This window comes from Porites lutea, chromosome 4 (genome assembly GCF_958299795.1).
Source record: "Porites lutea chromosome 4, jaPorLute2.1, whole genome shotgun sequence".
Taxonomy (NCBI): domain Eukaryota; kingdom Metazoa; phylum Cnidaria; class Anthozoa; order Scleractinia; family Poritidae; genus Porites; species Porites lutea.
The window spans coordinates 11,829,604-11,857,500 of record NC_133204.1 but is presented as its reverse complement, the minus strand read 5'-3'; the positions used below and the strand labels follow the sequence as shown (position 1 = coordinate 11,857,500).

Here is a 27,897-nt window from a genome sequence, read left to right as displayed (position 1 = left end):
AATACAATCGAACCTCCGGCACTAACGGCCAGCTCTCTACAACAAACCGTTTTTTCTTTCGCGGACAGTCCATACATTCACTTTTGTTTCAACCTCTTCACAACGGCCACCTCTGTACGATGGCCACTTTATTCCGTCCCCAAGGTGGCCGTTGAATTAAGAGAGGTTCAACACTGTAGAATCAAAATGATAGAAAAATAGAAATTTTAAAGTATTTTTCATGTATTTTTTAACCTTATCAGACTGGGCTTTTCTCTATGCTTTCTGAGACATGATACGGCTACCAAAATTATACTCGGAATAAAATTAATGCACTCATCGTTTCTGACGTTTATGTATAATTTGATTGACACAAAGACGAAATGTGGCGTCATTATTCAAACCCAAATTTCATCTTTTTTCCCCAAAAAATAGACATAAAACGAAAAATACTTTAAAATAGTAAAGTGTCTGATAAAGTCAGGAAGTTGACTAACGTTGGTAAGCTTTATCATTAGCATTGACGTCACTATGGCCTCATTTATTCTAAAGGAAGGAACCGGAGCCATCTGCTATTTTGAATTAATTATTTAATAGCATGAATGTATTTTTTTTTAAATAGACAGTTCAAATGTCGTTCTTCAAGAAACAGACCAAACCGGAAAAGTTGTGCCCTAAATAAATCAGTTTGAGAACTTATCAAAGTTAGTTTCGTAACTCTTCATCACAAGGGACTATGGCTTAAAGGCGAGTTGTCACAGATCTATCGCTCAACTGCAATAGCTGATTAATGTGGTATGGTTAGTTTAAACTTAAAAGATTATATTAAACTCTTAAAGAAAAATTAAACAAAGTATGTTAAACACAAAGAGAAATCGTCGTCAATTTTTAAACGTTATCTTAGCGAACATAACTCGGACGTACCACCTTTTCTTTCTGAACAATTTCACGTGCTCACTAAGGTTCTAACAAATTTGATTGCCTAATTAAGGAGATGCTCTTTATAAGAAAACTCAAACCATCCCTAAACGTACAGGCGGACTCGATTCGCGCAAAGGTATTCACTTGAAGAACTTGTGATCCTTTGTTATTATGCCAATTTGTAGAAACTATAGAAATCAAATCTACTCTCAAATGTTAGGCGCAATTCCGCCTGGGACAGTCGTTGCAAAGGTGTAGTATCAAAAAAAGGCATTTATAAATAACTTTTTTTATTCAACTTTCAATACCTCCCCCATTATTAAATTAAATTTATTTTATCATGCTTTCTAGCTCAGCTTAAGCCAGCACTATTTAACCTAGTATAAGATTACTATCTGGAAACCCCAAGACAAAAGCTAACCCTAATAAAAACTTGTCAGTGACAGAGACTGAACTGCAGCTTTATCCTGAAACCGGGTGTTACAAACGCATGTTTGCACACTTTAGCTGATGGTATTATCTAAGTTGAAATAAGCGTATTTAATTTGAAGAATACGGAATCAATGCGTGAAAGTGAAATTTTGGCCAATGTTTGACAAAGTATTAAGTGACAAGTTCTAACCGAATGTTCCAACCGGTACAACCTCCGTAATAAAACAAAGCAACGTCATTTTAAGCTAATTTAATGGCCAGAAAAGAACCAAATTTAAAAAAAATTCCTGCCAAGGGTTAGACTCCAAAAAAAATTCTTACAAAGGCAATCGGCTAGGAAAATAAAACCGGGCAAGCCAAAAATTACCCACCCCCACCCCCCATCACTTTTCTAATGACCCGTCCCTTACAAAGTTGTGAGTTAAGGATTAGTAAATGGCAATTCACAGTAGTCTCTCTCTTTGGGGAATCTTCCCTGTATACCAATCAACAGGCTTGTGCTTGTCCAAATCGCTATTGGCAATGCATTTACAATTGCAACAATCAAGTGCCTTTTCCATTGCCTTCGCCAGACTGCCATAATTGGCCTATTCTGATACCGAGTCTCGATAGCTATACTCAAACACGTGAACAACCACTCTATAATCAGTGGGACTGCTGTAGTGATCGCAAACGACTGAACCAACTCCAGTACTGTTTTGCCGTCAGTGTAAAAATATTCATGCAAGTGAAGAAAGCCGTTCACGGAGATAACAGCGCTCGCCTCACACAGCATACTCATTACGGCGATGTCTGTCGCTAATCTCTCACGTCGAGGGGTGCGAAAACTTCCCCAAGAAATGCGTCGTCTTTCAAAAATCTGATGGTTAATGTAGTCAATCAATACAACGATGCTTCTCTCTATAACCTCTGCAATACCATGGATTATTCCGATCAAAGCCACGGATTTTAAAGTATCCAGGTCCACTTGCAAAACTCTTAACACGACAGCCGACCCATAATAGAGAGGCACAAGCAACAGAAACGACGTTCCTGGATGACTTATTCTCCATAAACGCTGCACACAAAGGCGTGATGAACCTTTCAAAACAACCGTTATCAGAGGGGTGAACACAGCAATATAGATTTTACCTGTTTTGTCTTGCTTGTTATACGCTGGATAAATGAAGTAAGAAACCAGTATAGCTACAGTAAAAGTCAAAGCGGAAGATCCTATCATCAACAGAAACGTTAGTTTTCTTGTTCCGACGACAGCTCGAAAAAAATGCCTAGCAAGAACCAAGGATTGCACGCCGACAGTAAAAGAAAATAAAATATTTCCAGGGATTCTTTGCAAAGGCGTTAACTCTGATCGAGAAATACCGAGGGCCTGAAGAGCAATGCGATAAGCAGCATCTAAAACGTAAAAAACGGACGATACCAGGAAAAGGTTCCTTTTCAGTCCCATGATTTGATAGGGTCTAAAGAAAAACAGAGTGTTAACAAAAAAACAAAGATGAATGAAAATGATTTCTATGCACTCAGAAATGGTTTTCGACCATTGGATTTTCGATGGTATGGAGTCCTTCGGTCGAGCCAGGCAAACTAATGTGACTTGATAAGCAACGTAATACACAAGGATAGAGAACGTTCCAACCAGTGTGGCAGCCAATATGGAAATAAAAAATCCAAAGTACATTGAAGACCAAAGTGTACGTATTTTCGAAGGTCTGAATTTCTTCCACTCCATTGCGCTTTTTTCTTGTTCATCCTGTGAGTCATCATGGTCTTCTGGCGAGCAGGCGTCTGTAATGCGTTGAACAGCACTTCCGCGGACTTCTCTGTCACCGTACTCTTGGAAAATAAACTCGTCAACGGGATGACTGTTCCATTCTAAGCCCGTTTCTAGAAGATGAAAACCGAAAGTTTCTGGATCAAACTCGACGCCGTTTGGGTCGTAATGTTCAGCTACACTGCGCGTTAACCCGAAAATTATCCTTCCACATACTTCCACGAGAGCACTTCCAACCATTTTTGATGCCGGTGAGATCAAAATATCAGGTCTGATTCCTTTACGATTGAATCCCGCCTAATTAATCATGTACCGCAGTTTGAGCAGTTGAGGTGGATACCTTCACTTAAGGTTTCAAGCAGTTAAAAAGGATGTTTACGATGCAATCACGATTCAAAAAAGGTTTCAAACAATGAAAGAAGTAGTAACTGTTGCTGCCCATGTGCAACTGATGTGATCGTTTGCTAATTATATCTGAGAACATTTGCTGAGAAAATGTGTCATTCATTTTTCTTTTAAGTGTCATTTATTCTAATACGAACTTGGAAAACAAAACGAAAAAATTGAGCTATCCTTCCGTTTCAGCTTCAATCGTCTACCATTCAGATAAAACGGTACTGGTAAAGGCTATTTATCAATTGTTCTGAACTAGCTTAGAGGGAGATGTCTTACTGCGAATGCAGTTCACAACATTAACGATGTTATCTTTCACCCGGTATTCTACACCAAATACGTACGATAAAGGAGTGTTGCTACTGACACAGATCAAAATCAAACATTTTGTCCCAATTTCATATTCAATATCACATCTTATGATATTGTCGAAAAGAATAAGAAGAATACAGAAGCAGCTAGAACATGTGAGCCTTATTGTGACAAGAAACGAAATATTTCTGTTAACATATAGTGACAATGTATATATAAAAATAGGGTTTTATAGAAACAGTGGTGTCGCATCGTATCACAAGAATGTGCCTAAGACAGGAAAAGGATAACGCGGAAGTCACTAACTTTAACGATCGAAGGATATTTGACCTGACTGTGAGTGCTTACGTATTCTTGACCTTATATGAATTACTCTTCTATAAAGATCTCCTCTTGTTATCAAAGCATTGGAACTTTTGACTGTGTATGGCAACAATAGCCCATTTAACAGTTACAGTTGCAAACGAGGCTGGGGTTGACCTTGTTTTGATACAACCCTTCTTGCTTTATTATGAAAAACTTGTTGTTGTTATGCTAACTAGTATTTTTTTAAGCAAAAATTTCCATTAGAAAAGGGAGGAGGTTTGTATCAAAACAAGGTCAACCCCAGCCTCACGTTCACTCAAAGGGTAGGACACCACATTAAGCCCACAACTGTAAAGTGGCCTATTTGTCCATGTCTAGACAGATGGGAGAAACAGTGGAAAGCTTCAATGCTTTAATATGAAGACACTTTAAGACAATATTTATTCAAGACATACAGTTACATACTTTCACACATATATGTCACTGTTACCAATGTAGCGCCAACCAGTTTTATACAATGTTTTTTGATTTTTCCATTTCCTCTATTCTCGGTTCTGTTATCATGTAACTAATAACAGTTTTTACAATTATCCTATAGTTTTTAGCCATGTAAATAGTTGATATAATGTGATTATAATTTTGTTTTAACTACTTTAATTGTATTTCTCTTTTAAAACAGACGCATTAGCTACTTAAGCTAAATGCTCAGCAAGCTCCAGGTTTTCGAGTATAAATAAATATAATGTGAATCGGAGCATACGGTTCAAACATCACTCTTTATAGAATGGATCAGGAATGATAGGACGGATAATTATTCTTGCACTACTAATTTCGGAACAAACTAAACCTTGTTAAAACATTATAATTTCACTTTCTAGTAATAAACTGAGGTAAATTTTAAAATGTTACAGACTATGACCACATTGTATTTCGTTTTCAGAGTCTAGAACTGAGACATTCAGATAAGCTTTGAGTTCCCAGATATAATAGTCCAGTTTCGAGTTCGCTATGACCGCTGAAGTAAAGAAGTGAAGACGCATTTTTACTAGCTTAGCCTCCATCTGAAGTAATACATTCACAAATTCCAACGAGAAAAAGACCTGTTTATTACTCTGTCACTCTATTGTTTATATTCAAAATTCAAACACTCACTTGCCGGAATTTCTGAATATTTTACTTTATGTCAAGGTTAACCCTGTATGAAATCAATGTGTCGTTAATGTCGGTATTCAGTGGTAATTTTTAATTCGAAACAGAACTATTCGAGACTCCTATCGTGGGAACTATTGAGTGCTTTAAGCCTTGACTTAATTAGAGTCAGAACGAACTATTATGCCGTTTGCTAGGTTCATGTGCGGCACGTCTACATGTACTTCATTTGATAGGATAAATAAAGCTGGAATAATGAAATGGCTGACAACGGAAGTATTTGCAATATTACAAGTCAGATGACATGATCTAGTCTGTGATTTATTAATATGAACCTAAGAGCCCCGGTAGTTTGTTTCTAGAAGGAAGAAAATTATCAGTTTTTTAACCGTGAATAATAAATCATTCGATTCCAAATAGTCTGTTTCCGAAAATCCGTGGATACTAGCTAATTAAAGAGGAAGGGAGCCGAAACTGCCCCAGGCCCGTATAGAATCTCCGCGTATTCTTTCTTTTCCTGTTACGACAAGCTGGTGCTGAGAGTTTTAGTAAATGCAGTTGGCAGAATTGTTACAACCTTTCAGTTGAAGTATGTAGCTAATTTTCTTGCTACAAATACCTTTACACGCGCACTGACATCCTCGTGATAGGCCGTCATCAAGGTAAAGGCACTCTTGTCCCCTTTCATCCAATAGAAAGTTTCCACTTCTGGAGAAAAAGGGAATGCGTGCAAACCCTTTTTTTTCTTTTCCCATCCTCCTTCGAAATACACATTGACATTGTTGTGCACTCAGTTTGCTTTTACGTATAACATTGGATCGGCCAATCAGGATCTCTCAGAACACTAAATCATTAACTTAACGCTATTACTTTCAACAGAGTTCCCCTAAGCAATACCCTGTTTCTTTTTGCACGATCTAATTCTATCTTTTTCAAACGCCTGCAATTGACAGCTCTGGCCTTGGCGGAAGGCGGGAGATTAGGAAAGAAATAACGAAGTAAAGTAAAGAAAAGCTTTCGTTTCCCCTCATGCACACTCTTACCATTAGGGCTTAACCCAGCTAAAACCTCTAAAATTCTTTTCTATAAATGGCCAAATGGCATCTCGCAATACTCGTTAACAGTAGGGAATCTTCCCTCAATTGCGGTCAAAAGATTAAGGCTTGACCAAAAGGTTATAGGCAATGTATTTACTATTGCCACTGTTAGTGTATTTTCCACTGGCTTCCCCAGACTGCCATAATTGGCCTGTTCTGATACCGAGTCTCGATACTTAAACACGTGAAGAACCACTCTATAAGCAGGGGAACGGCTGTAGTGATCGCAAACGACTGAACCAATTCCAGTAATGTTAGTCCACGGTGTAGAAATATTCATGCAAGTGAAGAAAGCCGTTCACGGAGATAAAAGCGCTTGTTTCATACAGCATACTCATTATGGCAATATCTGTAGCTCTCACGTCGAGCTGTTCGAAAACTTCCCCAAGGAAGTATTTTTCTTTGATACAAATGATGGTAAAAGTATATTAGTGCAATCAAGACTATAAGACTTTTTTCTATAACCTCTGCAATGCCGTGGATGACTCCGATCAAACAGAGCCACTACGTTGAAACTATTAAGATCCACTTGAAGAAGCCTTAACACCACGGCGGACCCATAATAGAATGGTACTAGGGATATAAAGGTTTGTTCCGGATAAACACTGAACAAACAGGCGCGAGGAAGCTTTCAGAACAGGGCTGAATAAAGCAATGTAAACTATACCTGTTTTGTCTTGCCTGTTATACTCAGGATAAATGAAGTAAGCAACCACTGTGGCTACAATAAATGTAAAGAGGGTAGACCCTATTATCCAAAGAAACGTTTTTACTTCTTTTGCTCTGACAGCATAGAAAAATTGTGCTTGGCAAGAGTCCACGATTGCACGCACATACTAAATAAAAATATCACGTTTCCAAGGATACTATAAATTAAAAATTTGCACAGGCGTTAAATCGGAATAAGAAGTACCAAGGCCCTGAAGAGCAATGCGTTAAGCTATTACGTAGAGAGCGAAGAAAAGTTTAATTTTCATTCCCTTGATTTGATATGATTTAAAGTAAAACTCGGAGAGTGTTAACAAAAAATGAAAGATGAATAAAAACTGCTTCAGTGCATTCAAAAGCAGTGTTCGATCTTTGAATCTTGACCGGAATGGATTCCTTTGGTCGAGCCAGGCGAACTAATATTACTTGTGTGGCTGGCCTCCCGTAGTACATACAACAAGAGGAGTTGCTAACAATCAACACGAACGTCCCAAACGTAGTTTATTCACAGGTCCTCGGTACAACACATTCTTTTTACTCCTTAGTTCTTGGATCCTGAGTCCCGAGATAACAATCTGACATGACAAATACATGATAGGCTAAATACGTGATTCGTAAGTACTAAACTTCAAAATGTCGTGTGAAATACTCTCTTGGGATTTTCCGTAAAATGTTCTTTTAACAGTTCTTACCGTTTAGGCCGTATAATGTCCGATGGATGGCGATAACTATCCAAAAACTTGAACAACACGAGAAAGGGCTAACATGGCGGCCGCTTACTAAAATCTGGTGCGGCTGCTAAGCTTTTACAACATACCGCTGACTGCGCAGCGCTGCAGTCACATGGCTCCCCTAATTGTTGCCTAACAATTACTTAAGTTAATGTCCATACTAGACAGTTAAACAAAACAAATGTTCATAAAGGCGGTCACTTGTGTCTTCTACACCTGTCGGGGCGACTTCACTGAGTAGTTGGCTCCTCGTTGGGGAATTCCTCGGTCTCCCTGCTGCTATCACCAACATCCGCTTCATCTGCAGAGGGTACCAGTAAGACTAATTTGTGGATTGGTCTATCCAGGAACGTAGATGGCTTTCGACGTCTGCCTTGGTTGTCAAGTTCTCCATCAGCTTTCACAATTTTGACTTTTCTGATACATCCGTCTTCGCTAGGGTAGACTTCTACGACTCTAGCGAGTGGCCATTGGTTACGTGGTCCTTCGTCTTCCTTGGATACGACTACATCTCCAACTGATAGATTTCGCTTTGGATACATCCACTTGTTACGAGCCTGCAGGCTATGAAGAAACTCACGGCGCCATCTAAGCCAAAATTCGTTCGCGAGATATTGTACTCGGCGCCACCACTTGCGGGAATATAGATCTGCTCGCTGGAACCTTCCAGGCGGTGGAAGTACAACTTTAGCTTTCAAGGTAAGTAAATGACTGGGCGTAAGTGGTTCTGGTGCCTCTGGGTCATTTAAGTCGTTCGTAGACAAGGGTCTGGAATTAACAATACACTCTGCTTCAGTCATGAAGGTTCTGAACGCTTCGTCGTCCAACTGTGTGCCAGCGCTCAGAAGTAACGTCTCCAGTGCACTACGAACAGTACGGATTAACCTTTCCCATGTGCCACCCATGTGGCTGGCATGAGGTACATTCATCTGAAATGGTATCCAATCACATCCGTTCTCCACTAAGTACTCTTGCACCCGGTTCTGATCCAGTTCTTCTAAGGCAGCTTTTAGCTCATTCCTCGCTCCTACAAAGTTTGTACCCTGATCACAGCGGAGCTGTCTGACTGGACCGCGTCGGTTGAGGAAGCGACTAAGTGCGTTGATGAAGGAACTGGTACTTAACGAGTTGGCTGTCTCCAAGTGTACACCTCTGCTGGCCATACAGGTAAAAATAACTCCGTAACGTTTAACTTCACTCCTCTTTTCCTTGATCGGGAAAGGTCCAAAGAAATCTACAGCACAATACGAGAAGGGGGCCGAAGGTTCAACTCGATCCACAGGCAAATCGGCCATCTTCTGAATTTGCAGGGGGCCGCGCATTTTTCTGCATGTAACACACTTGGAAATACAATTTGACACTGCTGACGATCCACCAACAACCCAGTAGCCTCTCTGGCGCAACTCATTTTGGGTGATACCTCGTCCCATGTGGTTCACTTTGGCATGCCAGAATCGAATCAGCAAATCTGTAATATGACTTTTACGAGGAAGTATCACAGGATGCTTCGTTGCAAATGGAAGGTTAGCTCGTCTCACGCGGCCACCAACGCGGATAACACCGTTTTCATCGAGAAATGGATCCAAACGATATAAGCAACTAGACTTCTTGACGGCTAGATTTCTTTCTCTTGCGATCTTTCTAGTAGTAAGCTCTCCAACTTCCTTAAGTTCCTTTAAAACTTGCATCTCGTCATGGAAATGTTCACGTTGAACAACCTTAAGAACTTCCCTCTCTGCTGCGTGAAGTTCTGTAAGTGTGACTGATACCTTCGGTAATGGTCTGATGCTCTCACCACCCGTTTGTCTCGTCAACTTCACTTCTCTACTTGCCAGTTTGCTCTTCAGTCGTAGACACAAAGCTATTGCCTTCAGCACATGCTGCCAGCTTGACATGTGGCGCAAACGGCTTGACGTTAACGGTTCAGGGGCTTGAGTAGCTCTGCTCTCTACACGAGATGTGAAAACGGCTGCTTTCCTTACTTCAGGATCACTTTCGGTCACTTGAAATTCTTCTATCTTCTCAGGCTGGAAAGTTCCACTCTTCCAAAGAAATAAGGGTCCAGTTAGCCAGTTGGTTCCTTGTAATAACTGTGACGCTGTAAGGCCTCGCGAGGCATGGTCAGCAGGATTAAGTTCAGTGCTGACATACAACCAAGAACTCGGGTTAGTGACGTCACGAATCTGCTGCACACGATTTGCCACATACACATGAAACCTCTTAGCTTCGTTGTTAACATAACCAAGGACGATTTTGCTGTCTGTCCAGAAATGTTCCTTAATGTCCGTGTAAGACAATTCTCGACGAAGAAATTCACTCACGTTTGCTGAAACAGTAGCTGCAGCCAATTCTAGCCTCGGCACAGTGATTTGCTTTAACAGGGCCACTCTAGATTTCCCAATGACAAGGGAACAGTACGCCTTGTCCTCCACATTGATTAGTCGAAGGTACGAGCACTGTCCATAACCCTCTACACTAGCATCTGAGAAATGATGCAACTCGCAGGCTTTGACCTGCCCAAAGTTCTCCGGCTTAAAACAACGTTGAATTTGCAGCTGATCGAGATTCAGAACATCCTGACGCCATTTCTCCCAATGAGTATACAAACTCTCTGGAATTGGGCTGTCCCAATCAAGCTTGTCTCGGCACATTTGCTGCAAAACTTGTTTTCCTTTCAAGGTAACTGGGGCAACGAAACCACTAGGATCGTAGATTGAACTGATTGTGGAAAGTACGCCACGTCGCGTTAGGGGACGGTCACGCAGCTCGATGCGGAATTGAAAACTGTCATTCTCAATGCACCACACTACTCCTAAGGCACGTTCTAAGGGCAGTGGATCAACCTTCAAGTCTAGCTCCTTTAATCCTTTGGCGCGATCTTCGGCCGGAATCTGTTCAAGAACTTCTCTTTTGTTTGATGAAATTTTGTGCAGTCTCAGGCCGGCCTTGGCGCAAATGCCTTGACTTGCTTTTATCAGTGTAACAGCTCGCTCCACGGTAGGGACTGATTTTAGTCCATCATCCACATAAAAGTCCTGTCGTATAAACTCAGCAGCTTCTTCACCAAACTCTTTCTCCCCATCATCTGCTGCTCTCTTCAGACCAAAATTTGCGCAGCCAGGTGAACTACCAGCACCGAAAAGATGAACCTTCATCCTATACTCAGTCACTTCATTTGCAGGATTCCCATCCTTCCACCACAAAAAGCGCAGGAGATCTCTGTGTTCCTCTGACACCATAAACTGATGAAACATACTCTTAATGTCAGTCATAAACGCAACATTTTCTTGTCTGAATCTGCACAGGATCCCCAAAAGAGTGTTCATGAGGTCGGGTCCTTGTAACAAGTGATCGTTCAGGGACACCCCTTCATACTGGGCCGAACAATCAAAAACAACCCTGATCTGGTCTGGTTTTTTTGGGTGGTAAACACCGGTGTGTGGTACATAGTTAACCATTCCATCCTGAACTCCATGGCGGTCCGGTGGTACCTCTTCTGCACACAAAGCAATCACATCTTTCATGAATAAGCGATAATCTTCCAGAAACTTGGGGTTTCTCTTAAACCTTGCTAAAAGTTGGTGCCATCTCTTGACAGCTAGTTCGCGGTTGAAGGGTAGAGACGGTTTGTCTGTCTTCAAAGGGAGAGGCATCTCGTAGTGCCCATCCGATCTCTTCACAATACCATTCTCAAGGATGTTGAGGAATCTCCTGTCTTCAGCTGAACAGGGCTTGGTATTTGCAGAACTTTCTGTAAAGTCTGACTCAAGAATCTTAATAATCTTCTGTGGGTTGATAATCTCTTTCACCTTTGTCGTAAAGGCAAAGTGTTCATGGGTTTCTTTGACCATCACCTTGTTGCACACTCCTTCCTTATGGTTGGCTTCACCTGTAGATTTGCACACCTTGCCGATTATACCCCACCCCATTAAAGATCTTTGGCCGTAAGGGTCGTCTTCACCTCCCACTAGGACTTCTCTGGGTCTGACGATACTAGGGCAATTATTGCCAATCAGCAAGGAGATTTCCACACTTGGATTGTAGGGCATGAGCTCGTCAGCAATAGGACACAGATGTTCCCATTTCCGGGCAACACTGGCTTTTGGAATCTGCGACCGACTGGCTGGGATGATATCTCGCTTGAACATCATGGGTAGCTTCACAGCATGCTCCCTTCTAAAATCCAACACCTCAACTCCACAAATACGGTTGCTTGGTACATGTACATTTCTCTCTTGCACTGTTGTCAGCAGCAAGTCGGTTGGTGGGCCTTGCAAGTCCAATTTTTCACACAAACTTTGCGACACAAAACTCACATTGGACTGGTCATCTAGCACTGCATATTGTAAGACTTCTTTACTGGGTTGGCTAACTTGTCTAACCCAAACAGGTACAATCATGGCATGATCCGAGCCGCCCTCTTGCTCTGGGATGGTACAAACATTTGTACAGTTCGTAATACTTTCCTTGGGAGTTTTCTGAATATGGAGACATGTAGGGTGATTTCCAGAACACGTGCGACATTTAAGTCTGTTCTTACAGGAGGATACTTGATGTTGACTGCTAGAGGCACATCCAAGACAAAGAAATTTCTTATAGAAGAAGTCCTTCCTTTCCTTGTGCGGCTTCTCTGCAAACTTTTTACACTCGTCTAGCTGATGTTCTTCCTTGCAAAACAGACATACTTCGGTCTTTTTCTTCTCGCTCCTCCCTTGCGAACAGGTTGGGGGTCTCTCCTTTTCACCTTGACCCTGGGCAGTCACGTTCTTGCTTGGATCCAATACATGAGTTTCGAAGGAAAAGGCCTCCTCGCCTTTTGGTGAGCGTCTGAATGGTCCTCTAGGCCTAACAAACTCTTTGGTTTTGGACAGCTCCTCAAGTTCGGGAATGTTCGCTCTCTCTGCACACTCTTTCACAAATGAAGCAAATTCAGAGAAGGTAGGGTAAGTACCATTTCCTTTTGAGACTCTACACTGTTGTACTATTCCTCTCCACTTATTCTGAATTTGAAATGGCAACTTGTTTAGAGTTTTAACGTTCTCCTTCGCAAAGTCTAAGACAGCAAGACTAGGAGTAGTTTCTCTGGCGGCAATTATCTTTTGCAGGAAGTCAGAAAGATCTCTTAGGGCCTCCGCATCTCTTACGCCAATCTTAGGCCAGTTCTCCAGTTTGTTCATAAAGGCTGTCCCTACTACATTGCAGTTACCATACCTTTCCTTTAACAACTTTCTCGCAGACTGATAGGCATCTTCAGTACCAATTAACATATACTGATCAACAACTTGTTTGGGCTTTCCTGAGATGTACTGATGTAGGAAGTTCAATTTTGTCTGCGCGTCCATTGGTTTGGAATCAATAAGGGCACTGAAGGAACTGTTCCATGTAGGATACTCCAAAGGATCTCCACTAAAAACTGGGATTGAAATCTTAGGCAGTTGCCCTGAGATTGCTAGTTGCCTGTTCACTAGGTTCTGCTCCATAGTAGCTGCCACCAACATACTACTTGTTTCCACTAATTTGTCCATACACTTTTCTAAGACGACAGAGTGTGGTTGAAAGGGTGTGGCACTGGGGCTTAACGTACTGTGCACTCCATTTTCTACACGCGGAAGACTGAAAGTGGGTTGGGCTCCACTTAACTGAGTTGAAGAGTAGATAGGTTCTTGCTGACCAGGAGAGAGATCACTCTTACTTGTGACTGGAATTGAATTAAGGAATTTGTCCATGTCCTTGACTTTATCAGCGGGGGGAATCGAGTTTAGATCCTGATCATCAAACAGTTCTACTTTATCTGCTGACATGCATACATTAAGCTTTGCTTGATTCTGAGCAAGTTCACTTTGTAATCTTAGCTCTTCCAACTTTCTTTCTTGTTCTAATTTGGTCAACTCAGTCTTTCTGTGTTCTAATCTCGGTAACCGTTCCTTCTCTATATAGGCCAGTTTAGCCTTTAAGGCAGCTTCCTCCTTTTGTAACTGAAACCTATCTTCTTCAACATTATCATTGGAACTTATTTTTGACCTACTACTTTTCTTGGATGCTCGACTGGACCTTTTGGATGCTTCAGAGATTGAATCATCCACGTGGTGTTCGACAAATTCCAGAAACTTTATCTCTGATCTAATGTCACACTCAAAATTTGACCATTCTCTGCCAACTTGATCAACCATTCTTTCAATATTTTCCACATTCTCATCTGGGTTCGCAAAAACCTTAATCTCTTCAACCATGTCTTGAAATTCGCAATACAAAATCTGAGCTTCGCTGAATTCTTTCTTAAATTCTACTAGTTTAGTTGACTGACCTCGCTTCAGTAGAGTACCTCTCATTCGCTTCACCAGTTCACATTTCTTAGTTTTCAAGTTACTTGTTTTCAAGTTGAGTTGATACGTATACCCTTTCTCCGTCAGGAAACGCTTCCTTGATTCATCAGTTTCTTCTTCCAGCGCCACATTGACCTGGTCTTCGGGTCTTGCTTCTTTGTTGACGGACATGACTGCTACACGAAGATCGTCAAACGATTGTTATTGTGGCTGGCCTCCCGTAGTACATACAACAAGAGGAGTTGCTAACAATCAACACGAACGTCCCAAACGTAGTTTATTCACAGGTCCTCGGTACAACACATTCTTTTTACTCCTTAGTTCTTGGATCCTGAGTCCCGAGATAACAATCTGACATGACAAATACATGATAGGCTAAATACGTGATTCGTAAGTACTAAACTTCAAAATGTCGTGTGAAATACTCTCTTGGGATTTTCCGTAAAATGTTCTTTTAACAGTTCTTACCGTTTAGGCCGTATAATGTCCGATGGATGGCGATAACTATCCAAAAACTTGAACAACACGAGAAAGGGCTAACATGGCGGCCGCTTACTAAAATCTGGTGCGGCTGCTAAGCTTTTACAACATACCGCTGACTGCGCAGCGCTGCAGTCACAACTTGATAGTTAAAATAATACACAAGGATAGAGAACACTCCAATCAGGACTGCACTCAGCAAGGAAATTAAGAATTCAAAATACATTGAATTCCAAAGCGTACTTGATATAGATGGTCTGAATTATTTCCACTCCATGATTCTATTAACTCGTTGGTCCTTGTTTGTCCCTTCCTCTTGAAGTTGGTCATCTGGCGAGCACGCGTCAATAAGTCTTGCAAGAACATTGTCATAAGAAATATTGCCAGCACTTCTACTGATTTCTTTCTGACCGTACTCTTGGAAAATCAACTCTTTATCGGGACTGATAACCCATTCTAAGCCCGTTCTTTCCAGAGGATGGAAACCAAAGGTCTCTGGATCAAACTCGGTGTCATTTGGGTTGTACTGTTCAGCAACACCGCGAGTCAATCCAAAAATTATACTTCCACACACATCAACGAGAGCACTTCCTACCATCATTAAGGGACCGCCCTACCACTTTTATTGCTGGGATTTATTATCCAGTTTGGGAGAAACAAACTCCTGTGCAACCCTCCTTCCGAAACGTCCCTCAGCAGCGATGAGCGAGGAGAAACGTCTGCCGTTCGCAGGCTAAGATGTTGATACATGGGCGCTACCTGGGCAACTAAGCATTTTGGAAGATATGTTAAATGAAGAGAAGACATCGTGTTTTGACGAAATCCTTTTGGCAGTGTCAAAGTTTCCAGAACCAGAACAAAATATCTGTAAGCTGCTTGCTGCAAATCCTGCTACGAGCGCTACTATACTGGCGAGCTTTTATTCTCATCTGCACTTCGTCTGAAGACGTGGCTTCGATCCAGGATGGATCACGAAAGGTTTAGCAACCTAGCAATGAACAGAAAGTGTCTCTATAGGGTTGCACAGGAGTTTGTTTCTCGCATTGAGAACCGCAACTTCAAGAAGTAGCAATCTTAAGTAGGTTTATTTAACATATTGACCATATTGGATAGTATAACACGTGTGGACGTTTATGTTACATTCATTGAGGCTGTAAATAGGGTGGCGCGCAAGTGCAATTCAAGTGGCGAAACGCTGACGTTAATTTTTTTTTTGTACTGGCCAGGTTTTCAGCCCTACCACTTTAAAGTGGTCTCCGCGGTCCCCGTAATATTGGTGTGAAAAAATGCCGTTGTTGACTTAATTACTCACGATAGTATCTCACCCTTTGATCAAGCACCGCACCGGTAGCATAAGGCAGTTACTGGCTCAGCTTCAGACTCAGTAGTAATAAATATAACGCCGTTCGGTAGTATCGCATTAAGGATCATGAAAGCAAAAGGTGGTTACTTTCCTGTGAAACGAAAACCTGGATCCTTGTTTATGAGATCCTTTTTGAAAACCATATCTTATATGAAAAAGTTGTCTCAATAAAGATTATTATAATTGACGTTTGAAGTTGTTTCGAAAAGTTAAGCCTCTTACCCCAGTGTATTGCTCTCAAATGATTAAGTCCTATATAGATTTTAATGGAAACATTAATCTATTGCGTAATACCGGTTTGTGCTAATTGAATAATTTTATCTGAAACAATGTGGTCTCATTTTCCATCAGGATCGATCTAAACTGCGCTTGGGGCTAATTGTGATCAAAAGTTTCTTTTCAAACAGCATAAAAGCAGGTCTTCAACTGCAATCAGTACTTTCTATCTAAAGTGCGGCTATCCAGGTCGCCAAGAAGTCATTTACACAAGCTGTAAAACGCTTTTCGGACATTACAGAAAAAGCGCTTTATAAATGAGAGCGATTACTGCTACGCGCGTAGCGAGCAGCAGACCAGTGTGTCACTCAGATACCAGTTTGATTCTTGATGTTTGTTAGTGAAACACTTTTCCTCGCTTTCCTGTGGATCAGCAACACAGCTGACCATTTCAACGTTGGCTCAACCACGTGCTTTCTCTTCAGCGTCCTTTTGCGAATTTCACAACCCACAAGCTAGAGACTTGGCAGTTTGTGTTGTAATAATTTGTACTGCTTTGTTACCGTGTTTCTTAAGGAGTTGTTGGTTTTTTTCTTTCAAAACATCATTGATTCAAAATCATTGTTGACTGCAAATCATGTGAAAGGAGCGACGTAAAGTGACCTACAGACAAAATCACGAGTTGAGCCGATTTTCTCTGTTCTGTGACAAACAAACTGAACTGAGCGAATGTGCGCGGTGGCCGGCAATATTTTCTCCAAGCATTAAAAACTAATGATAACTTAACCCTTTGCTCGCAGCACCTCACCTTCCAAAAGGAACCACTAGTTATAAAAAATGACAGAGGTCAGACAGCTGACAGAGGCTGAACTGTAGGTTTAACAAGTACATGTGAACGGATATTACGTACGTATGTTTTACACTTAAGCTGGGAGTGGGGGCTACTCTCGATCAATATTTACGTATTCAAGTGAGCCGCTGATGGTTTTGAAACCCTGACACCAATTACGACAGAATTCCTAAAATACATACCCTGTTTAGGACAACACCCTCAATTTTATTACCCGTTTAGGAAAAAAGACAAAATGGCCGACATTTTGTTTTGAATTTAGCCATTAACTATTGGCAATTGCAATAGAACAAATTTACTTTATAGTCATTGCTTTTTTATACTTGGAGTCTAAACAAATTTCATCAAGCAAATCAAATTAATCGTGCAGGCCGGATACCCTGTTTATAATTAGGACAGGATCCCAAGAAATTTGCAGAGAGTGATCGAAAAAACGGACCATACGGCCTTTTCAGCGGCTCATCCTTATTTAGTCCGCATAAGGGAGTGCACCCTCGGGTATTAAAATAAAGAATATTAGACATTAGGAATAAGAAGAATACTGAATCGATGCATGAAAGAGAAAGTTTGGTCCCTGTTTGAGAAAGTATAAGTAGCGACAAGTTCATACCGGATGTTCTAAAAACTTATTAAGGAAGAGACGACCCTGCAGCACCCAATACCTTTCACATGTTGTTTACTATGTTCGAAAACGTAACCAACTGCAACTTGTAATGTATTTAGTTAAAATTAGTATCTTTATTATTATCGCACTTTTTGTTTAGATACTAGGATAGTATTAATGGCTACACTTGTAATATGCTTAGGTTTGATCCGCGAGTGAAAGAAATACTGAAAAGCTTCTCTGGTTAAGTCGATAAATTTCAGACACTTTTTCTGGTAAAAATATATCCCTAGTATATTTTTTAGTTTGTTGCAGTCTCAGACAGTTGAGAGAAAAAGTACGATAAATACTAATAATAAAATAATCCTTTTAATCACAAGACTAGGGATCCGACATTTTTCCACAAGTTTTTGACCAAGAGCTCTAGACTTCCTTAAAGAATCATAAATTATCAAATTCACTTTCATATGATCAACAAGCTAAGGCCATCGATTTTTTTTAATTCTCTTTTTTCCTTATCACTAGTCAGTTTATCTTTCTTATCCTTCAATATATTACCAAGTTCAGGGCTGTCAACAGTTGAAGTTTCGATTGTATTTCTATAGTCTTTTGGTATAAATTATAAACGGGAGGAACTCCTTTGTATCCCCGGCTGTCAAATCGATAGACATGTAAGTCGATTTATAATGTGAAGCCCAAGCCGTTTTATTGTACACCCAAGTCTGGTCGAAACCTTAATTTAATTTTGAACATAGGTTGTCTACCTCCTGATTGCAAAACGAGAGTTCTCGCTACCCTTCTTATTTCATATTATTTCATGTACTGATCCTAAAAGAGAAGTCAGACTCAAAATAATAGAACGAAATCAATATAAATTTTTTGGGCCCTTCGGACCTAAGTTTGGTCTAAAAATAAGGAGGGGGCGGGGGGTCCCTCCCCTGGATCCGCCACTGCAACCTTTGCTTTTTTCTCTTCTCCTCCTTTCCTTCTCCTCGCTCTTTCTTTTTCTCTTTTCCTTTTTCTTCATTACAGCGATTTTGGAGCTGATCGAGCTTAAGAAACCTCCCTTGCCAAATCCAACACTGTTTTGAATGTATTTTAAAGCTATTTTTGAAAACTGTTTTTAACCTTTTAAACACAACCTACAAACCCATGGCACTGCAATGGGTACAAAGACAGCAATTTCTTTCGCCAATATTTTCATGGCACATATTGAAACAACAATTCTAAGCGAACCGTTATTAAACCTACAGTTTGGAAAAGTTACATTGATGATATCTTTCCCTCTGGGACATCAGTAAACCAGACATCGAAGCCTTCATCGAACAAGCGAACTTACATCTCCCAACTATCAAATTCACGGCCCAAATATCTGACACTGAGACTGTGTTTTTAGACACGATTGTATACAAAGGCACAAGATTCAAGGAAAAATCTATCCTTGATGGAAAGACACATTTTAAAAAAACGGAAACCTTCCAGTACACACATTTCACCTCTTGTCACCCGCCAAGTGTTAAAAAAGGATTTGTCAAAGGAGAAGCCTTGAGCCTCTTACGAACAAACTCCTCAAAAACTACGTTTGAGGAAAATATTTCAAATTTCAAAAAACGCTTGATTGACAGAGGCTACCCACAAACTATGATAGAAAACCTTCTATCAGATATAAAGTTCACAGAGAGGGAGTCTGCTCTCATGAAACACAACAACAAAGAGGAAAAAGAAATATTGCCTTTCATGACACAGTACCAGCCCTCAGTGTCTACTTTAAAAGAAGTTTTAATGAAAAACTGGAATCTTATACAAAACCAACCGTTAATTCGCCAAATTTTCAAAGAACCACCTATCATTTCCTACAAGAAAGGAAAATCCCTAAAGGACATGCTCGTTAGAGCTAAAATATAAAAGGTTTACACAAGGGGCTAGGTTTCACGCCGGTATAGATGTGCGGCCTGTCACCCCTTGCATTTTCTCATTTTTACTCGAATAACTGCAAATTTCCTTAGGTTTGGTTAAAAAAAAAAAAGGTTAGAACTGCATAAGACGTTTTTGAAGCCGTTCACTGGTAGGTTCCAATGGTTTTCAAGTTTACAGTAGTCAGCTGCACCCACACAGTAAAACTTTATATTCAGTTGTCAGTTGTAAAGCTGTAGTTTCTGGACAGGCGTACCAGTGTTTATAACAAGACATTGAGCATAAGAGTAGGCTCTGTAGAAGACGTTAATACAAGGATTTACACAGTGATCTGACGGCCTGTGAAATCCAGGCTGCTCCCACAGCATAAGATTTTCATGAAAAACTTATTAAATTCCCCGGTCGCATAAGAGCATTAATGTAAGGCACGATTCCGCCTGGGACAGTCCTTGAATAGGTGTACTATCAAAAACAGTCATTTATGAAAAACTTTTTTAATTCTTAATACCTCTCCCATTATTAAATTAAATTAAATTTATTTTATCATGCTTTCCACCTCAGCTTGAGCCAGCACTATTTAACCTAGTTTAAGATTACCATATAGAAACCCCAGCCAAAAGCTAACCCTAATAAAAACTTGTCAGTGACAGAGACTGAACTGCAGCTTTATCCTGAAACAGGGTGTTACAAACGTATGTTTGCACACTTTAGCTGGTGGTATTATCCATCAAGTTGAAATAATCGTATTTTGAAGAATACGGAATCAATGCACGAAAGTGAAATTTTGGGCAATGTTTGAGGAAGTATTAAGTGACAATTTCTAACCGAATGTTCCAACCCGTACAACCTCCGCAATAAAACAAAGCAACGTCATTTTAAGCTAATTTAATCGCCAAAAAAGAACCAATTTTTTTAAAAAAAATCCTGCAAAGGGTTACGCTCCAAAACAAAATTCTTGCGAAGACAATCGGCTAGTAAAATAAAACCGGGCGAGCCAAAAATTACCCACCCCACCCCCTATCACTTTTCTAATGACCCGTCCCTTACAAAGTTGTGACTTAAGGATGAGTAAATGGCAATTCACAATAGTCTCTCTCTTTTGGGAATCTTCCCTGTATAGCGATCAACAGGCTTGTGCTTGTCCAAATCGCTATCGGTAATGCATTCACAATTGCAACAGTTATGTGCCTTTTCCATTGCCTTCGCCAGACTGCCATAATTGGCCTGTTCTGATACCGTGTCTCGATAGATATACTTAAACACGTGAAGAACCACTCTATAACCAGTGGGACTGTTGTAGTGATCGCAAATGACTGAAGTAGTTCCACTACTGTTTTGCCGTCAGTGTAAAAATATTCATGCAAGTGAAGAAAGCCGTTCACGGAGATAACAGCGCTCGCCTCACACAGCATACTCATTATGGCGATGTCTGTCGCTAATCTCTCACGTCGAGGGGTGCGAAAACTTCCCCAAGAAATGCGTCGTCTTTCACAAATCTGATGGTTAATGTAATCGATCAATACAACGATGCTTCTCTCTATAACTTCGGCAGTACCATGGATTATTCCGATCAAAGCCACGGATTTTAGAGTACTCAGATCCACTTGCAACACTCTTAACATGAAAGCCGACCCATAATAGAGCGGCACAAGCAACAGAAACGACGTTCCTGGATGACTTATTCTCCATAAACGCTGCACACAAAGGCGTGATGAACCTTTCAAAACAACCGTTATCAGAGGGGCGAACACAGCAATATAGATTTTACCTGTTTTGTTTTGCTTGTTGTACGCTGGATAAATAAGGTAAGAAACCAGTATAGCTACAGTAAAAGTCAAAGCGCAAGAACCTATAATCAAAAGAAACGTTAGTTTTCTTGGTCCGACGACAGCTCGAAAAAAATGCCTAGCAAGAACACAGGATTGCACGCCGATACTAAACGAAAATAAAATATTTCCAGGGATTCTTTGCAAAGGCGTTAACTCTGATCGAGAAATGCCGAGCGCCTGAAGAGCAATGCGATAAGCAGCATCTAAAACGTAAAAAACAGAAGATACCAGGAAAAGCTTACTTTTCAGTCCCATGATTTGATAGGATCTAAAGAAAAACAGAGTATTAACAAAATACCAAAGATGAACAAAAATGATTTCCATGCACTCAGAAATGGTTTTCGACCATTGGATTTTCGATGGTATGGAGTCCTTCGGTCGAGCCAGGCAAACTAATGTGACTTGATAAGCAACGTAATACACAAGGATAGAGAACGTTCCAATCAGTGTGGAAGCCAATATGGAAATAAAAAATCCAAAGTACACTGAATACCAAAGGGTACGTACTCTCGAAGGTCTGAATTTCTTCCACTCCATTGCTCTGTTTTCTTGTTCATCCTGTAAGTCATCATAGTCCTCTGGCGAGCAAGCGTCTGTAATGCGTTGAACAGCAATTCCGCGGACCTCTCTGTCACCGTCGCCGTACTCTTGGAAAATAAACTCGTCAACGGAATGACTGTTCCATTCTAAGCCCGTGCTTTCCAGAAGATGAAAACCGAAAGTTTCTGGATCAAACTCGACGCCGTTTGGGTCGTAATGTTCAGCTACACTGCGCGTTAACCCAAAAATTATCCTTCCACATACTTCCACGAGAGCACTTCCAACCATTTTTGATGCCGGTCAGATCAAAATATCAGGTCTGATTCGTTTACGATTGAATCCCGCCTAATTAATCATGTACCGCAGTTTGAGCAGTTGAGGTGGATACCTTCACTTAAGGTCTCAAGCAGTTAAAAAGGATGTTTACGATGCAATCACGATGCAAAAAAGGTTTCCAACAATCAAAGAAGTAGTTGCTGTCTTTTGAGACAAAAGTTGTTTTTCTTAAGTTTTAAAGAATAGATTGTACATTGAAGTCGGTCACGAAACTTCCTAGTGGACGAGTGTCAGATACTGGTGTGTTTATATAGTTATTCCAAAGCCGGCAAAACCGAAATGAAATGTCAAAATGTCAAAAACTTCTGACAACTCGTAAGTCTTAAGAACAGCTAGTGATGTGCAATGTGATCGTTTGCTAATTATCTGAGAACATTTGCTGAGAAAAAGTGTCATTTATTATTCTTTAAGTGTCATTCGTTCCTATAGTAACTTGAAAAAAATAGGCAAAAAAATTTAGGCATCCTGCCGTTTCAGCTTCTATCATCTACCATTCACATAAAACGGTACTGCATGCTTGTTAATAAGAGTATTTATCAATTGTTCTGAACTAGAGGTATATGTCTTACTTCGAATGCAGTTTACAACAGTAACGATGTTATTTTCTCCCAGTATGCTCTACTAAATACAATTATAAAGGAGTCTTGCTACGGACACAAATCAAAATCAAACATTTTGTCCCAATCTCATATTTGATATCACAACTAACGATATTGTCGAAAAGAATAAGAGGAATGCAGAAGTAGCTAGAAGGGAGCTTCACTTATTATGACAAGAAACGAAATATTTCTGTTAACTTATTTGACAAGGTATAAAAATAGGGTTTTATAGAAACAATGGTGTTGCATCGTATCACAAGAATGTGCCTAAGACAGAAAAAGGATAATACGGAAGTCACTAACTTTAATGATCGATGGATATTTGACCTGACTGTGAATGCCTCATCCTCGGAGACCCAGGGGCAGTTAGTCGGGTCGATAAAATGTTCGTGGTGAAAGTTTACTGTAAGATCGAGACGAGCCCCTGGGCACTTACTCTTACCGAACCAGTTCCAGAAGCGTTTGAATTGCCTGCTTCTGATTGGCCAGAAAAATTTTTTCTGGCCAATCAGCGAAGAGAAGCTGCCGGGTGACTCTCGTGTTTTCTTACACGACGTAGTTTTCCTTATCGATCGCCATAGTTGCGTAGCACGTTCAACGGGGAAAGTTTCTCGAGGAAAGTTTCAGAACAAAATGTTAACAGCCCGCAAAAATTACAACTTTTAGCACGGCTACAAGAAACAAACACTCTCCGATGAATTTTTAGGGCGGATCTTTCCAAGGTATCGTAAATTTGTACTGATACGATACGCGATGCATGACTTTCACTTTCCACCCCTTAATTTGCTCACATTGTATAGTATACAACGCCAAGCTTACATTTTAGATGTCCATGTTCGCCGCACGTCTTCTGATACTTTCTACAACGTGAAAATTTCCGTTGCACGGGCCAGGCAACTACGTCGATTGATCGTGGGAAAAGCCGGCTAGTTTCGGTGCCTTCTACTTGCTTTCGCTCCAAACTCCTTTCGAAACTTTTAAGCTTAAAAGCTTGCAGCAGTTGACCGTACGAATTTTGCCGAAGTTGATAGTAGTGTTAACTTAAGGTTCGAGGGAGACCTCCAGCAAGCGCTTGGAGAAGGCTTGTCTTTGTTTCCTGTGGTACAGTTCAAAGCGAAGCAAAGATTTATTATTGAGAAGATTAAGGAAAGAGGAGATGTTTTTGGGCAATTGATAGAGAACTCTAACCTTCCAAATGTTGCCTATAAGCTAGGGGGTTTAAAAATCGTTAGATGCTAAAGGTTATGAATTCCCTAGTAATCCATTGGTCATAGTGATTTCACTTCTTATGTCAATTGTTGAGGACCAGGTAAAGTACTCGAGGTCACTAGGAATTCAGGCTGCTTACTTAGGGGAAAGCAAAACAAAAGATCGAGAAATATTGAATGGTTAGGGAGCGTTTTCTTTGTTGTATGGAAGTCCAGAATAATTAACTGGGGGCAAGAAATTCAGTGCAATGTTCTCTAAGAAGGTTTACCAGAAGAATCCTGTTGCAGGTACATACAGCTGTTCATTGGTAAGTATGCTGATTTGTTTACTAGGAAGGGAGCTACACTGAATTCATCGTGGGGAATTTTGAAGGGGTAAAATGGGATGTTGTTGCTCTGGAAAAATGGGATTTAAGTCACTGGCAGGGGGATTCTATCACTGAGAATGGGAAAAAATGTAAAAAATGGGAATTGAGGGTTAAACAGTTTCAGTGGGATTGATATCCCCCCTTCAGGACCCTCATTATACTTAACAGTAGATCTGGGTTTTATTCAAGGATGCTCAGTATTCTTATGTCTAAAAACTGACAGACACTTCACAAGTCTAGAATTCTCATGTTTTTTGTCACCATTTATTGACAATAGAAAGCTGATGAAGTAAGCCTTGTGACTGCTTAAGATAATAGTGAAATTGAACATTTACCTATTATAAATGGAAGAACATCCCATAATACAGAACTACAGATGCCATAACATTAATTTTATTTTTAAGCTGTTGAGATGTTTTTTTGGTTACTTTATCAGTATTGGAGTTCACAGCAGAATCATTCCAAGCCACTTATGTTGCGACATCGGTGCCAAAGACTGTTAGTCTGCTTGAAGAAAATCAAGATGATCTGAGAAAGGAATTTCAAGAATCAAATCTTCCTTGCTTGTATTCTAGAATTTGTATTCTCTGATTGTCTTCTACAGGAAACAATAATAATTGATAATTGTAATAAATTATGTTCTGTGGAAAGTATTTTAGAGACACTGTGTCGAATGGTGGCCATGCAATGAAGATTTTTACCTTTCTGAAGAGGGTGTTTAAAGATTTAAAAATAATTATCAATGAAGAATATTATTATCAGATGAGGAGAATTATTATAGGGAAGTTATGAAATATCAAACAAATGCACCAAAGGAAAATTGTTGATATTGCAGCATTATTCTTTCAAAATAAGTCCAAACTTGTACCATCAATTGCAAGGGAGTTAAAACAATGGCACTGTGGATGTGTTTGAGGGGGTCAGTAAGGGGAATCATCAAGGCAATCAGAGATAAATAGTTTGGCAAAAAAACACATATTATGTGAAATTACTTTTATACATGTATTTGTTAAAAGATATCTTATAATAAAGATTCATTTCTACTCTATTAGCCATAATTCTAATCACAGTAAAGATTAACCCAGGTTCTCTTATTGAAATGCGGTTTAGTAAGCCAGAGACCCAGGTCCTTGAAATCAAGAGCTGAAGTTGGATCCTTGGAAAGTGTCCCTATTCCTTGGTCTCTTCTCCCTGGAATTTCCTTAAGAGCGTTCACTTCTGGTAAAGTTTTAGTGACTACAAAAATATCTATATAGACATCCCACCCTTCCACGATTTCTCAACTCTATACCTACACGTGTCACACACTGCGCGTTTATGGCCCTCCAAAACTTTCACACCAACCACTTTCAAACATTTTCGCAAACTACCCTTTAGTTTTTTTTTCTTCGCTTATCCATAAAAACAAACGCACACAGCCTGCAAAAATCGACCTCACTTAACAAGTCAGGATTCAGCACATAATCGGACCGAGATTTCGAACTAAACACAACGGCTGTAATTAAAATACGTACGGTAGGGGAGTTTGACGCGAAAGCAACAAAGTGCGTGCGCTGCAGCAAGCCAGCCATTCCCACGATCAATCGACGTAGTTGCCTGGCCCGTGCAACGGAAATTTTCACGTTGTAGAAAGTTTCAGAACATGGACATCTAAAATGTAAGCTTGGCGTTGTATACTAGACAATGTGAGCAAATTAAGGTGTGGAAAGTAGAAGTCATGCATCACGTATCGTATCATCAATAAAAATTTACGATACCTTGGAAAGATCCGCCCTAAAAATTCATCGGAGAGTGTTTGTTTCTTGTAGCCGTACTAAAAGTTGTAATTTTTGCGGGCTGTTAACATTTTGTTCTGAAACTTTCCTCGAGAAACTTTCCCTGTTGAACGTGCTACGCAACTATGGCGATCGATAAGGAAAACTACGTCGTGTAAGAGAACACGAGAGTCACCCGGCAGCTTCTCTTCGCTGATTGGCCAGAAAAAATTTTTTCTGGCCAATCAGAAGCAGGCAATTCAAACGCTTCTGGAACTGGTTCGGTAAGAGTAAGTGCCCAGGGGCTCGTCTCGATCTTACAGTAAACTTTCACCACGAACATTTTATCGACCCGACTAACTGCCCCTGGGTCTCCGAGGATGTGAATGCCTACGTATTCTTGACCTTGTAAGAATAACTCTTCTATAAAGATCTCCTCTTATTATCAAAGCATTGGAAATTTTGACTGTGTATGGCAACAATTTGTCTATTTCTAGACACTGGGAGAAACAGTCGAAACTTCAATGCTTTAATATTAAGACACTTTGAGATAATATTTATTCATAGTGTTACATACTTTGAAGCATATATGTCATTGTTACCTATGTAGCACCAACCAGTTTTGGATAATGTTTTTTGATTTTTCCATTTCCCACATTCTCGATTCTGCTATCAGGTAACTAAGAACAGTTTTTACAATTATCCTATAGTTTTTAGCCATGTAAATAGTTGATATAATCTTGATTATTTTGGTTTTAACTAATTTAATTGTATTTCTCTTTTAAAACAGACGCATTAGCTACTCAGAAGCTAAATGCTTAGCAAGCTCCAGGTTTTCGAGTATAAATAAATAATGTGTATCGGAGCATACTGTTCAAATATCACTCTTTATACAATGGATCAGGAATGATAGGACGGATAATTATTGTTGCACTACTAATTTCGGAACAAACTAATCCTTGTTAAAACATTATAATTTCACTTTCTATTGATAAACTGAGGTAAATTTTAAAAACGTTACAGACTTAATGACACTGTGTTTCGTTTTCAGAGTCCAGGACTGAGACATGCGGATAAGCTGTGAGTTCCCAAATTTTGAGTTCGCTATGACCGCTGAATTAAAGAAGTGAAGAGCGCTTTTTACAGGCTTAGCCTCCATCTGAAGTAATAAATTCACAAAGTCCAACGAGAAAAAGACCTGTTTATTACTCTATCACTCTATTGTTTTTATTCAAATTTCAAACACTTACTTGCCGGAATTTCTGAATATTTTACTTTATGTCGAGGTTAACCCTGTATGAAATCAATATGACGTTAATGTTTGTATTCAGTGGTAGTTTTTAACTCGAAACTGAACTATTCGAGACTCCTATCTCGGGACCTATTGAGTGCTTTAAGCCTTGACTTAATTAGAGTCAGAACGAACTATTATGCCGTTTGCTAGGTTCATGTGCGGCACCTCTACATGTAGGCCTTTCCAGATTCTGCTCGGCAACTTTTTAGAAACTTTTAGGATTTGGAGCAACTTCTAGCAACTTTTCGGAAAACGAGCACTGTTTTGGTAACTTTTGGGCTATTTTGAACCAAAATGCTGAATAACACCCTTTTTTTAAATAAACAAGTTAAAATTATCTTGGTTAAAATTCTAAACATCTTTCTAGTAAAACTCATATTTTTACCCTTTGACTGGGTATCAAATGGACGTAGTAATTAA

The 27,897-nt window shown here is 40.0% G+C and overlaps 2 protein-coding genes across 3 annotated transcripts; both read right to left on the bottom strand.

The window, feature by feature from the left end:
• Window positions 1-7,558: 7,558 nt before the first annotated feature.
• On the bottom strand, window positions 7,559-14,736 carry LOC140935909 (uncharacterized). Of its 2 annotated transcripts, none has more exons than XR_012165272.1 (2): window positions 7,761-14,736; window positions 7,559-7,643 (listed from the first exon to the last, which is right to left on the bottom strand). XR_012165272.1 is itself a non-coding variant. In XM_073385485.1 (2 exons), exon 2 carries the CDS (start codon window positions 14,291-14,293, stop codon window positions 8,030-8,032), a length of 6,264 nt encoding a protein of 2,087 aa, XP_073241586.1. In that variant the 5' UTR covers window positions 14,294-14,473; window positions 14,591-14,736; the 3' UTR covers window positions 7,559-8,029. The 2 variants fall into 2 exon arrangements, 1 of the variants encoding a protein (XP_073241586.1); XM_073385485.1 differs by having other exon boundaries at window positions 7,559-14,473; window positions 14,591-14,736.
• Window positions 14,737-20,607: 5,871 nt separating this feature from the next.
• Window positions 20,608-22,206, bottom strand: LOC140934198 (uncharacterized). Its single transcript, XM_073383868.1, has one exon. It carries the CDS (start codon window positions 22,204-22,206, stop codon window positions 20,608-20,610), a length of 1,599 nt encoding a protein of 532 aa, XP_073239969.1.
• Window positions 22,207-27,897: the final 5,691 nt, after the last annotated feature.

Coding starts and splice junctions, on each gene's coding strand:
- LOC140934198 (XM_073383868.1), bottom strand. CDS start 22,206: ATGGTTGGAAGTGCTCTCGTGGAAGTATGTGGAAGGATAATTTTTGGG.
- LOC140935909 (XM_073385485.1), bottom strand. CDS start 14,293: ATGTCCGTCAACAAAGAAGCAAGACCCGAAGACCAGGTCAATGTGGCG.